Source organism: Coloeus monedula, assembly GCF_965178545.1.
Source record: "Coloeus monedula genome assembly, chromosome: 18".
Taxonomy (NCBI): domain Eukaryota; kingdom Metazoa; phylum Chordata; class Aves; order Passeriformes; family Corvidae; genus Coloeus; species Coloeus monedula.
Window position 1 is genome coordinate 8627581 of NC_138798.1, and position 14604 is coordinate 8642184.

The 14604-nt window shown below is 42.8% G+C and overlaps 1 protein-coding gene across 1 annotated transcript; it reads right to left on the minus strand.

Moving 5' to 3' along the window:
• Positions 1 to 2222: 2222 nt before the first annotated feature.
• On the minus strand, positions 2223 to 13634 carry TOP3B (DNA topoisomerase III beta; the record flags this gene model as incomplete). The annotated part of the gene is made up of 17 exons (XM_082293153.1): positions 13325 to 13634; positions 12477 to 12608; positions 12151 to 12257; positions 11665 to 11739; positions 10560 to 10756; positions 9747 to 9903; positions 8543 to 8656; positions 7554 to 7644; positions 7126 to 7280; positions 6844 to 6949; positions 6366 to 6512; positions 5810 to 5983; positions 4897 to 5025; positions 4559 to 4708; positions 4034 to 4134; positions 3591 to 3792; positions 2223 to 2704 (listed from the first exon to the last, which is right to left on the minus strand). Exons 1-17 carry the CDS (start codon positions 13392 to 13394, stop codon positions 2223 to 2225), a joined length of 2589 nt encoding a protein of 862 aa, XP_082149279.1. The 5' UTR covers positions 13395 to 13634.
• Positions 13635 to 14604: the final 970 nt, after the last annotated feature.

Sequence of the window (14604 nt, forward strand, 5' to 3'; positions counted from 1 at the left end):
GCAAACAATGCCTGGAATGCGGGCAGGGAGCTGCCGGTGCCGCGGGGAAAGGGACGGGGCAGAGCGGGGGCCGCGCCGCTTTCTTCCCAGGGCAGCTGCTGGTGCCCTCCCCTTCCACACACGCTCTGCCATCAGGGAAGGGCTGAAAGCAGCAGAAAGGTGTTTCCCAGGGATGTCTCTTCACCGAGCTCTCCCCTCGCTCAGCACTCAGGAAATCATAGAACGTTATTCCAACTGAGGCTATTCTACGTCAGGATCACCCCAAAAATTTCACCATGTGCCTGAGAGCATTGTCCACTCCTCCTACGGCTTCCCCCTGGCCCTTCCCCATCCTCGTGGCTCTCCTTTGGATGCTTTCTAATAGCTTAATGTATTTTTTACATTGTGGTGCCCAAAACTGCACACAGTACACTCAAGGTGCGTACTGACTGAGGTGAGTGGCTTTTCCATCCTAAAATACTTACTCTACATTAGATTCTGAAGAATTACACACCCTGACAAATCACACATGGAGATACGTGCAAATGGGAAGGGTGCAAATAGATTTTACAACCAAAAGTTTGTCTGCAAATAGCCAAAGTAAAAGCCATGCTTGGAGGAAGAGGAAAGCATTCCCACTCAGCTCAGAAGCCGTGGAGAATGACCAGTGACAGGTTTCCCACACATCCAGGACCATCTCCCGGCATCACAGAAATCCCAGCCAGCAGCAGCAGCCAGCTGGGCACACAAGTATGTTCAGAGCAGTTCCTGGTGTACCAAACCAGGCTACAGATAAACAGAGGACTTGAACAACTGAATCAGTACAAGCACCCTGAAAGCCACTGTAGTTTATGCCAAGACCTATGCCTCTGAGGCACCACATCAAGCTAATTTTTAAAACCCTGTCATGGTTCTTCATGAAAAGAAGCTATTTGCTCCAGCCTGCTCTTACCAGAAAGAGCTAAAAAGAACTACAGAAAAAAACCCCTTCTACCTATGGCTGGATCTTCTAAGCAGTACTGTTAAAACATAGTTCATGTTTGAGCTGTAACTGTATAAACAAACATTTGATCAGAGGAACAGGCTTGGTGCTGTGGTATTTGGCTGTGCTCTCTGGTTCAGTAAATGCACACACTGTGCCAATTAAAACAGCAGAGTTGTAAATTACCTTTGTAGGGACTTGTCTTTCCTCTCTGTTGCCAGTGCATCCCGTATCAGGTCACTTTGCACATTGAAATGCAGCAGCCTTTGCACCTCCCATCTGACCATGAGTGCTGAAACTGTTTTGGGGCTATAAGTGACACAAACTGTACTTGACCAGACACACTCAGCCATAAGCACATGGAAGGAAAGGAGAGAGTATTATATATTTGTACAATGAGATTTTGCAATGTGGCACCCAGTGCCACAGTGGTTAGATACAGCTGCACATGAAAGCACGAGGACACCCTCCTTTTGACAACAAAACTCACCAACACTGAAATGACAATGCAGGGAACAGACAGGACAAAGTGTATTTTGTCAGATATGATCTGCTGTGTGACCACAGAGGAAAAAACCAGCATGGATACTCAATCTGTCTTCCAGCAGCAGCAGGAAGTCTCATTCAACTGGGCCCTATTGACCATGAGACACTAACTTGTCTGCACAGGCCATAATTTGGGAATCACCACTCAAGGCAGGTATTCCCCTTCACATTTGTAATTTCCATTTTGTATGTCTGTTGGCATTATTCACTTATGCAGCAGAATGACAGTCTTGAAGTAGTGCTCTTGCTACTGCAGATGTAATTTAAAAATCTGACAGCTACTAATCATTTCTTATTTTTGAAGATTCAAAGTCAGATGAAGCAAGTCTCATGCCACACTTAAACACTATGGCAGCATAGCACTGATCTTAATCAGTTCTAATATTCCTGGCACTTGCATTGCTGACAAAGGCCCCAGAAATGACAAGAAGAGACAAATTCCACTTCCTTTCTTTGAGCCACAGTTATAAGTCCAGGTAGACTTCCTGAGTCTCCCCACTGTTTGTGAGCTCTAATTGTATCAATGAATCCCAATTAAAAGCTTTAAGGCTTACTCAGTTACTAACAGATCATCCAGAATAGTTTGTTTTGTGAGCAACCGAAGGTGTTTAACTGTTCTAAGAACACGAAAGCAGTGAAACATCAAAAATACTTAAAAATTAACTCAAAGAGAAACACATTTTTATAACAAGTTTATTCGCCTGTTGTGTGGCCATCATACAAAGTAAGCAGCCAGAGCTGCCATTTTGTCCTTGGGTTTCTTTGGGTTGAGTCTTCCTCCAGGTCTCCGACCTTTGCCCCTTCCCCGCCCTTGCCTCTTCCCTTGTCCCCCACGGTGCATGGGGTGCCTCATGGCCGCGTGTTTCAGCTCCACCAGATCCTGAAACACGGGATCACAGAACACACAGCCCGAATGCTGGGTCTCGTCGCCAGGTAAGGGAGATTTGGCTTTGTTAAAATCCACGTCCACGAGCGCCGCCTCACACAAGTCGCAGGTCTCGGACGACACTCGGACCTTGTGGGCGTTCTCAAAGAAGTGCACGACCACGTTGCATTTGTTGCAGGCCATCTTCCACTTGGGACCCGACGTCGAGTCCAGCACCAGAACCCCGTTCTCACACTCCACGCACTGCCCAATTCCAAGCATGCTAAGGGAGTGCTGGCAAGTGGGGTGGGTGCACTCATTACAGCCCATTCCTGGGGGAAGAGGAGTGAAACCAGACCGCCCTTTATCTCACTACTCACACTACCCAGTTTGAACGAAGTGAGACACAGAAGCCAGAGACACTTGAGTATACTAGAGATTTTCTAAATCACTAAAGAATGGAACTGCTCCCAAAATGGCAACTTACCTCTTCACAGTTTCAGAATAATCCCCTGCTCAAAAATTTTTCTGTAATGGTTTTCAGACTCGCCATATACTGCCACTGTACAGTACAGGCAGTTTAGACAGATTAGCGATGAAAAGTAATTATGTTTTCAATTAAATGTATGGCTCCTGCCTAACTGCTATTTTATACACGAACTACTCACTGTTAGTCCAAGATATTTTTAATTAAAAGATGGCAATAAAAAGATGCGGAAAAGCTTCAGTGCACTACTTTAAATAAGTTTCAGCCCCACAGCTACTAAACTAACTGCAACTTCTACCTCCTCTTGTGCCGTGGTTCACTGGAACACTCTTGTATCCTTCAACAGCTTTTGACACACCATTTATCTCAGTATCTAAACATTTCCAAGACCTGTTCTTTGTTTATACTCCTATCCAAGCCTACTCAAATTTGCAAGGCATCAGTATTTTGGTGTCTTTCACTGCATGCTGAGTGTTGTGAAGGTCACCTGCAGTGCAGGTAGGTAAATTATTTTCTTACTTGTTTTATGGAAAAAAAAAAAGTCAAAAATTTGTTAACTAATAAATTTTGGTCAGTAAGTTTAACGTGAAGTTTAGGGATCTAGAGTCTAATTTGAACAGCACTTTATACTAAGCAACACTGATTTTAAAACTCCTATAAAGCACATTGTTTAGATTGTACCTAATTTATTTCAAGTGAGGGTCATACCTGCATGTTTGCAGAACTCCTACCTTTTTTCATGTCCCTGAAGGGAGGATGGTTGTAACAGTATGGACACAGTGGATAGCTCTTTCCTCTGGATCCAGATGACCATAGCACCAGCTCAAAGTCATCCAGGGGACAGCGCAACTCCTTGTAGAGTTTAATGGTACCGTTCTGGGGGAGACTGTAGGTATCATCACAGTGAGAGCAGTGCAGGCGACTCGGCTTGGCCTGGAAACAGAACACAAATCTCCTGAGCAACTGCAGGGTCAACAGAGTTTAAAACTTGTGGTAAACCCAGCTAGAGCTGCTCTCTGGTTTGTTCCCCAAGGCAAAACCCCATCAGCCTTTTTGTTTTAGAAATGCACTCATGACAACCACATCTAAACCCAAGTTCAATACTAGAAAAGAAGTTTATACTCAGTGTCCCCCAGCAAGTGAAATTCAAATTCCAAGTATGAGGTAAACGGACCTGAATATACTTCATGAAACGATGGCATTTACCACAGCGGGAAAGGGGTTTGCCTGTGGCAGCCAAGGGTGAAAAAGACACTTCCATCAGTTCATCCATACCTGCAAAAGGAATAATCACATTTATGTTAGAATTCCAGTTCTTAAGAGGAAACCTTGCATGAAATCATCTACAGATCTGTGAAGAAGTGAGATTTAAAATATTTTACTCACAATGCTCTTCCTTGTCTACAAAGACTTTTAAAATACGAAGTATTTTGCACTGAGCATGCACAAACACACAGGTTCAGCTAATCTCAAGTTTTCAAAAACTCGCCACTGCACAGGCACAAAATAAACTTGACGTAGGGTTTTGGAGACATGATTCAGTCCATCTCCCTTTGGAGATCAAATTAATTTGACCGGAAACTTCCAGTCCTGGCACAACTTTTCAGAAAGCCTAACCTCTGAATGGAGCCTAATATATAAGTATTTTCTATGCAACAACTAAGTAATTGTAGGGAACTTCACATGTGGAAAGTTTTACCTGCAATAGAATCCACAAAATAGTGAAATTTCCTTTTGAAAATATCAAGGGTGTGCTCCAGGACCTGATGATAATTTGCTTTACCCAGAGCTATTAAGTTGAGTTGCTTCTCTACAGCACTGCGGATCGTAGGAAGAACCAATTCTGCATCTGACAGAAAACCAGAGACAGCAGCAATGAAAGGTCAAAAATGGATGTAGGAAACTGTTAATACATAAACTGACATCAAAGTCAGCATTATTTGAGACAGAAATGCTACATACACAGTGACAACAGCCATTGATATAGTAAAGGGAAAGGAAGGTAAAAGGATGGAAAGGGAAGAGCATTTAACTGACCTATTTTGTAATAACCATGAACCAGAACAATGCCAAGGTTTGTAGGCTTTAGTCTTCGACCACTCTCCACTGTGACATAGTTTCGCTGGCAAATGTTGTTAATGTGGACTGGAATACTGGCATCAGTTCCTGCCACACAAAGGAAAACAACAGATCCACCCTGAACAAAACAGAGTTTTCATCAAATGACCCACTTCTGGATTCTCTGGTTTAATGTCAAATTACAGGGCTCCTAAGACTGCTTAAATTCAGATACTTTCTTACTATTACCCTACTTCCAGTGAATAACTTCTCTCTTTCTAGCAGTTCCTTTGCAATTCTGAGAAGTCTGAAACACATGTTTTAACCTTAATCCTTTCATCTCTTCCAAAGAATTACTATTGGGAAGACACCTATTCTCACAGTTATTTTCTCTGGAAAAAGAGTAAGAGACTGTGTTTGCTCTGACTGGGCAAATTCATGAGAAAATAAACAAGTCAGACTGATAAAGGAAAGTAGAATTGTGGTAAATTGTATAACAAGATACAGAAGGATTACTGAAGAGAGCAAAGCTAAAGCAAGCTGTAAAGACAAGAAATCATTCCTAAGAATGGGGAGGTGCTTCCTTTCACACATCAGCTCTTTCTGACAGAGAAGTGACAGGGATGTGTTATGAAAGGATACTGCTTTGGCCAGAAACCAGAAACTACTAAAAATAAGGATAAGAAAGGGAAAGGAATGTGGGGGAAGAAACAATCTACCATCCCCTGAGGGGAGCTATGGGCATGGTGGTTTGAAGGGGAAGAGATTATCACTGTACATATCCAAATGGATACTGAGAGCTCATTACTGACAGATGGTGCAGAGGAGTGGTTCACCCTCTGCACTCTTGGTGGATGTACTGCAGGACAATGTAAGTTAAGCAAGTTCCTACCAATGCCATGCTTTTCCATCAGAGTGATCAGTTCTGCTTCTGTCAGGTAATCAGGAGGGCTGGTTTGCTTTTCCAGCAACTTTATTTCACCAATCGGAAAAAGATCTCCTTTCTCACAGTGGGGAAGGCTCTCTTCTAATGGGATGCTGTGCCATGGCATAATTTCTGTGAACCCTGTAGGTAAAGAAACAAACAACTTGCCAGTTTACCATAAAAGTCTCAGTAGTGCTGCTACATTCTTTTGATAGAGGCCCAAGAAAAAACTTCTGCCTTTGTGTAATTTATCCCCCACAAGGCATTTACTGTCTGTAAAAAGACTGGTCTTCACACTGGCAAATGTGGCATTAAATCTTTGAGACTACTACAAGAAAAATAACACTTTTTCTATCATAACTGAAGTGTGAAAATTAGGACAGGATTTGGTCTCTGGTTTTGAGAGCTCAAAAAAGTCTTCACAATTGCACTTGTTTCCAAAGCTTCACTTTTATATCCATTCAGTGTATTAATGGGGAAAAAAATTAATCTGCAGGTAATACTTACTCCTGATTAGTCTTACCTGGTGAAGTTACCACCTTTCCGACACAGGTAAACCTTTCAGGGCCAATACTGAAGGAAATGGTGGTTTGTAGGTACTTGCAGTCAGCACTGACAGTGGCAATGAAGTGCCGAGTTATGTACTCGTACAGTCTCCACCCATCTCCACCTGGGGAGAAACAACACCTCAGCCACAAAATATAATAAAATTTCGGTACTTGGAAGCTACTATTCTGGGACAAATTTCTCCTAGAAAAGTAGGCATTAAGCTGTTTTCTTTTTCTTGGCAGTACTGTAGTCCCAAGGATCAATTGCTGAAGCAGCTCTGAACTTCACTGTCACCAGAAGTTTCAGTGAGGATCAAGTTTGCTCTCTCTCTTCACTTCCTGCCATTCAAATAATTTTATTTTCTGTTGAAACTCGGTGATTTTGAAACTGGCACCTTACACCTCAAGCGACTGATTTCCTCAGTGTCCCAACACTACTGAATCTGCCTGTACCTAATTCTGCTTCTGTTGCAGCTCTCATTGGGGTGATGGGAGGATGGTCTCCTGCATCATGGCCTTTCCTTGGACGATTGATGCCTTCTGATAGCAGTGCTTTTACCTGGGTGAAGAAAGAAATGGCTTACTCAGATCAAATCTGTAACAATACAACATAAATAAAAGAAACTAGAGCCATTTAAAGTTTCTGAAGGCCTACAGGTCATAATACACCAAGCAAGATCTAGTCTAAAACACAGACTAGAGAATGATAGTACAGCTTTTGCTTCATGTACTCACAGTTTCTGCCCAGTAAGGATTATTGGCTTGCTGTCTCAAACACCCTTTCAGGTCAAAGTTTTCTGGATAATGGGTAGTTTCTGTTCGAGGGTAGCTAATATAACCCTGAGTGTAAAGACGCTCTGCTATTTGCATGGCATGTTGGGGACCCATTCCTAAGAGGAGACAGGAGAAAACAAAAATCATCTACACATCCCTGTGATTATGGTTTGCTACATCTGGGTGCACACCTTACCCAAGTATTTAAATAAATTATGGTTTGTCTTTTCCGTAAGACTTTTGTCACCTTGATCTTACCAAACATTTCACTTTCGACAAGCAGCTTTCTAAACTTGATCCTTTGCCCAAAATGATGTATTATTTGTTTTGTTTGAGACTCTGAAATATTTTGCTTTAAAACAGTGTGAAAATCTGAATTTTGTACCTACCTAAAGCAGCACTGGCCACTCGTAGCATTTCTACCGTGTTCAGAGCCAGTGGTCTCTGTTTCACCTTCTCTTTTTTACTCACAGATTCTACCTAGAAAACAGCATTTTCACAGTAAAAGTTCTGACATTTGGTAAATGCATAATTTCACTCATGCCTATAAACATGTATCATACCTACCACTGTCTATTCTTATCATATCTGCTTCGTTCTCTTAAAACAGTAACCACCAACATATTTTTACTTTAGAAAATCTGACTGGAGATAATTTCATCAAGTTCTAAAATTAGAGTCCCTTTGTGCCAGGACTAGATCAGGTCTACAACTAACTGGGAACACAGCAAGGCAGCTTACTGCTGTCTTTACTTCCCACTTACCTCAGCAGCACATACTTTCACTGCTACAAGGATTTAGTGCTCATTCCAAGCAACAGTCCTAACTATAAGAATGCAAATTTTTAAAAGCTTCAAGCAGTCTTTGAACCTTGATGTCTATAAGCACTTAAATCCAAACATACTGTCAAACAAGTATTGAACAGAGCTGAGTTATAAGTTAATTGGCTATAAAGACTGCACCATACACATGATTAAAAATTTAACTGCAGGAATATTGCCCTACACACAATTAAATTCCAATTTATTCAATGTCTCATGGAAAGTAAGAGGTCTGCTTGGAGAGATCTGAACAGTATTTCCTAGCAGCTTTAGCAATGAAGAGTTCCTATCATGAATGATGATCATTTCCAAAGTCAGTACTAAGAGGAGGCTTCTGCTGAGATGACCACACCAGCATAATATGATCTACAAAAAAAAAAAACTCTTGCCTTTTATTCTCATTTACACCAAGATGAATAAAGTAAAAACCAAAATACAGATATTCTACAATCTTTAACAAAAACAATCAAAAGCCCCAATATGCAGCAAATGAAATATTAAATTGCATTTCCTTTATATGAAATATGGATCTACTGACACTTGGTAAACACTCTTACCTTTGCTTCTTTTGCCATCTTTGTTATATTCAGGAACATTTGAGCAACCTCACGATCAAATACCCTCACTCTATCCCAATCTAAAGTGAGAGAATTTTCTTTTTCAGGGTTCACCTATTGGATAAAAATAAAATTAATTCATTCTCCCCAACTCTACTCCTAAAAGTGTGAGAATGTATATTCCCAACAAGAGTCCAGCAAGCAAATCCAAGGACATACAGGATTTGTTAGGATAAATTTAGGACAAACCTGCACCAGGACACCAGTGCTCAAACATACAGTTGTGCTCTTTTTCACAGGGGCTTTTGAGAAGGATGGACCACTTGGAGTTCTGGGGTCTGGGGAATGACCAGAACTATTCCTGCCCTGAACTGAAATACTGTCCTTGTTTAGTGCTGGGAACAGTAAAGACTGAAATAGGCAGAAATTCAAAGTTTACCATTTTGATTTAGCAAAAATCAGTCATTTGTGTTAAACTGTAACTAGCTCATGTTTTAAGCCCCATGTACAAAAATTAGTATGAAGCGACTAACACGAGAGAGCACAAAATCCTCTGTAAACAGCACCAAGTATTTCCTAGCATGACACACAAGACATCACAATAGATGACAGCAGATGCCAGATTTCACCTTTTTTTTTTACTTTTAAAATCCAAAAACGGCAACTTTTACCATGCATTCCTTATTTGTGTGAAAAAAAGTCTTGTGATCACAAGCCATAAAACCCTGTTGGTTTGCTCTCAGAGCTTGGACAGCAGCGAGGCTGTAAAACTGCTCTAAGCTGCCAAAGTACTCTGAGGACTCAATTGCCAATTAACACAACAAGCATTTTATTTGCTTTAAAATTCCAATACTCAGCAATGCCAATGTTTGTTGGCAGGCTAATTAATTCCTGGATTCAAATTAACAACAGTCAGTCCAAGGACCCCAGGGAACAAAAGAGAACCATTTTAAGTAGTCTTTTTGGCTGAATCTAAGCTTAGATGATTAGCACTGAAGAATTTTTATAAGCAGCAGACAATAAGCACTTAATACAAAACTGACATCCTGGAATCTGTTCTTGAGAGTGGTGACACACATGTGAACAGAATGAGAACACATGAGTAAACTATAGGCATTGTGAATTCTTGTCAGCAGCTACAAATTTATGAATGAACAAAATACAAATGCATTTCTTTTGTAAAAACAAGTACTGTAAAACTTACTTTAGCTTGCAACACCCAGTAAGTCTCAGGCTTAAATGACTGGATTTTGTCATGCCTCTCAACACAGAATCCAAGTGTTGGGGTCTGACATGGCCCAAAGGAGATGAGAGAACTGTCTAAATTCCCATATTTTCCCTGAAAATATTTAGTCTGGAACCTAAGGGGAGGGTGGAAGGGGGGGGTGGGAGGAAACAAACAAGGAACATATGCATTAATATCCTTATTCCTATGAAAAGCAGACGTTTTCATTATCATACATGAACAAAATATGAGTAATCTATAAAATCATTCAGGCATTAGGAAAAGAGCATTCTGAGAAACATCATCTCTTACAGCTAATTAAGACAATCATTTTGCCTAACAAGGAGCTGGGAGGGGACACAGCCAGGACAGCTGATCCCAGCTGACCAAAGGGATATTCCAGATCATGGGATATCATGCTCAGCATACAAAGCTGGGGGAATAAGGAGGAAGGGGGAACACTTAAGAGTGATGGTGTTTGTTTTCCCAAATAAACATAACAGGTGATGGAGCCCAGCTTTCCTGGGAATGGCTGAACACCTGCTTTCCCCTGTGAAGCGGTGAATTAATTCCTTATTTTGCTTTGCTTGTGTGTGCAGCTTTTTTTTACCTATTAAGCTGTCTGTATCTCAAGCCATGAGTTTTCCCCCTTCTACCCATCCAGCACTCTCCCCTCACCCCACGGGTGGGGAGGCAGTGAGTGGCTGTGTGGGGCTTGGCTGGGGTTAAATCATGAGGGCACAGAGCCATTCCTGAACCTTTCACAAAACCATCTGCAATCTGTGCTGTCACCTTGTGAAGGCACAGCCAATCCTCAGATCCAGCTCCTGGCGGGCATCCACGGACAGAGCTTCATTGCGATTGGGCTCTCCCAAGTGATTCATGGCATTGCAGATGTCTGTGTCGGTGATGGAACTGAATTTAGCTCTGTAAACCGTCCTCTCCGTGCCACGGGTTTTGTTCATGACAGGAAGAACAGCATCAAGAACCTAAGGAAAATCAGAAGCGTAGTTAAAGAGGATTTGAAAGACAAAGGCTTCCTCTCTAAAGGTAAAACTACTCTCCACGAAGTATTTGTTTCTATGTCACTGCTTTCTTAATTCAGCAAAATGTCATGCCAATACATTAACTGATAAGCCAGAGCAGTATTTTTTCCATCCATTCAAAAGCATATGAAGAACTAACAAAACTGAAGGATTTATTTACTATACAGCAACTGCTGGCAACAAATCAGTATTCTTGGCTAAGGGCAAAGACATTCACCAGTGCAGCTGCAGCACCTTTTGGTGAACATGTACCAGTTTCTGTCTGGGTTTATTCTACTTATTGCTAAGGTACAAGTAATGATACAGTGGTACGTAAAGAACTTAAAACAATTACTTGATAAAACGTGTTTCTTTAAACTAAACAAGAAACCCCCAAACAAATACTCTTCATGTAGACTTCTGGGAATAGGATGTTAAAAAATATCTTAGCAAAATTTTAGTTCTATGCCTTTTATGTGCAGAGACCAAATTCCTGCAGTAAGCCTACACTTACAAGCAGCTCCTGTGCTCTAAGGCATCTAATTGCTTAATAAACAAAGATAATAGAGATGAAGTTTTATAAGGACATAAAAATAACTACTCCAGCTGGGGAATACAGACCAATTCTCGAAGCACTGGAATGTTCTAACATTTAAGAGGCCTGATTGCTCATCTGAGATGATCAACACCTCTGAAATTTATTTATACTCCCACAGAGTTCAAAGCATGTGAGTTTTTCCACCAAGGCCCTCCATGCCTTCAAAACTATTCAACTTTAGTTTGAATTTTATTGTATACTCATAAAACAATGCATTGATAGTCTTGTCAGACATATATTATGGGATTGTGAGTCTTAAAAATGGAAACCTTACTTCAAAACAGATGTTTTCTCCTTCCTTATCGCAGTCCAACCACAAGACAATAAAATCACAGCCTCTTCCCTCCACCTGTGAGAAAAATTAGCACAGTTCTTCAGCAACTCAAAAAACACCTCCCCCTCCCTACCTATAGATTTCTCTTTCTGGTTTCAGCAGGGCATGTGAAGTGCAAGCAGTAACCAACACAGACTTATTTTAAAGAAGGCATTTATAAGCTGTGCCTTGCACTTGCTGTTAAAGCTAAACTTGCATCCAATGCTCCAATTCCAAGAAGCAGGACATCAACAGTCAAAAAACTCAGAAGGCAATGGCAAAAGTGAATTTAACAAAGATTTCAGACAGTGTAAGAACCAGCAAAAATAAAATATTATTTATACTATGTTAATAAAATAGATCTAACTGTGACAAAAAGCTACTCCCTGCAGGGAAGGAAATTCTTATTTAGGAACACAGAAAAACATAACTCTAAAGAAAGAATACCTGTAAAAACTTCACCATGGTCAGTTTGGGATTAGCCTCTTTCTTTTCTGTGGGAGCTTTGCTAAAAAGTTCTGCTGGATCCACTTTGTCCCAGCTGTTATATTTTCCTGAAAAGCAAAAGTATATTAAGTGGAGCTCTGAAGACATATTTAAAAAACAAACAGCTTTGCTTTGCAAAACACTTGACTTTCAAAATTTGTATGGAAAATTTTCTACCTTAACACATCTCACTTTACTGTATACCAAGGGACCTCTTAGCTTTCTCTGAAGGACCTGGCAGTTCTACAAGCAGTATTAGTTAAAACATCTTATGAGCAGGCAAATACCTATGAAATCCAAAGTCATGACGTGACCACACACAGATGTCATCTTGAAGTGGGCACTCTGTCCTAAAAAGGACCCAGTGTACTCATGCACAGAGCATGCACCGTTGAGTCCCTTGCGAGAGGACATGTTCCCTGTGAAAATAGGATCATAAATATCAATGAGGTAAAAAAACCCGGCTACTGAAACAAATTATTCTGTGTGAAATTACATCCCCCTTTCCTCAGATCTTACAGCTAGGGTCTTCCTGATAACAAAATTCTACTCATTGATCAAATGTTTATTTCATTAAGTATCAATTTGGGCCTTTTAAAAAGTATATTTCATGTTCAAATTAAAATATCCATTATCTCCATCAGCCTTTCTCTCCCACCAGGAAACCTTACAAAAATACAGCTAGTTTTCTAGACCACACACTTACAATAAATTTATTTTATTTTCCAGATAATTTATAAAACTTCAAAAATCTCAGAACAGCAACTTGCTACTTGATTGGCACTTTCCAGACACCGTATGCTCTAAGGCACACTAGAGCTACACAAAATACCAAAACCAGACTCCTTTATTCTTCGATTAAACAGGCATCAGCCCATAAAAATAATCAGAACGTGATGGGACACTCCGTTCTTTTATGAACTACAACCTGTCCCAGACCACCGTTCCCCGGTGGCTCCGGCCCCAAAACAACGCAGCCACTGCCCAGGGTGCTTCTCACCCTCACTGCAGTGACAGCAAACCCGGGAACCTCCCGGCAGCGCGCACACATCCCTGCGCTCCGGCCGCGCCTCCGGAGCGCTTCCAGTGCCGCCGGCACAGCGGCGGGCACGGGCACCCGCCCCGCCTCCCCTACCTCTCGAGAGGATCTTGGCGATGGACTGCGCCAGGGACGGCTTCTCCGCCACCATGAGCACAGTCCTCATCTTCGGCCGCTGCGGCGCGGAGCCGCGGGGACGGGCCGGCGCTGCTGGGGCGCGGCGGCTCCCGCGCCTGAGGGGACAGAGCGCCGCTCAGCCCGCCCGCTCCGGGGCACGGCGGCACCCGCAGCCCCGCGGCCGAGCCCGCTTCCACCGGAGCGCCAACCACGCAGCGCGACCGCCGAGGAGCCACCGCCCACCCCGCTCCGCCCCGCCGGGGCTCGGCCGCGCTCCGCGCCTCAGCGGGCGGCCATAGCCGCGTCACTGCCGGGTCACGGCGCCGGAAGGCGCGGGCGGCTCCACGGGGCTGCGGCGGTGCGGGCGGGCGCGGGACACACAGACGTACACGCACATACTCACACATACACATGGACGGACACACGGACACACACACATACACATATACACATGGACGGACACACGGACACACACACATACACACATACACATGGACGGACACACGGACACACACACATACACATATACACATGGACGGACACACGGACACACACACGTACACACATACACATGGACGGACACACGGACACACACACATACACATATACACATGGACGGACACACGGACACACACACATACACACATACACATGGACGGACACACGGACACACACACATACACATATACACATGGACGGACACACAGACACACACACATACACATATACACATGGACGGACACACGGGCACACACACATACACACACATACACATATACACATGGACGGACACACGGACACACACACATACACATACACATACACATGGACGGACACACGGACACACACACATACACATATACACATGGACGGACACACGGACACACACATACACATATACACATGGACGGACACACGGACACACACACACATACACATATACACATGGACGGACACACGGACACACACACACACACATATACACATGGACGGACACACGGACACACACACACATACACATATACACATGGACGGACACACGGACACACACACACACACACATACACATATACACATGGACGGACACACGGACACACACACACACACACATACACATGGACGGACACACGGACACACACACATATACACATGGACGGACACACGGACACACACACATACACACATACACATGGACGGACACACGGACACACACACACACACATATACACATGGACGGACACACGGACACGCACACACAC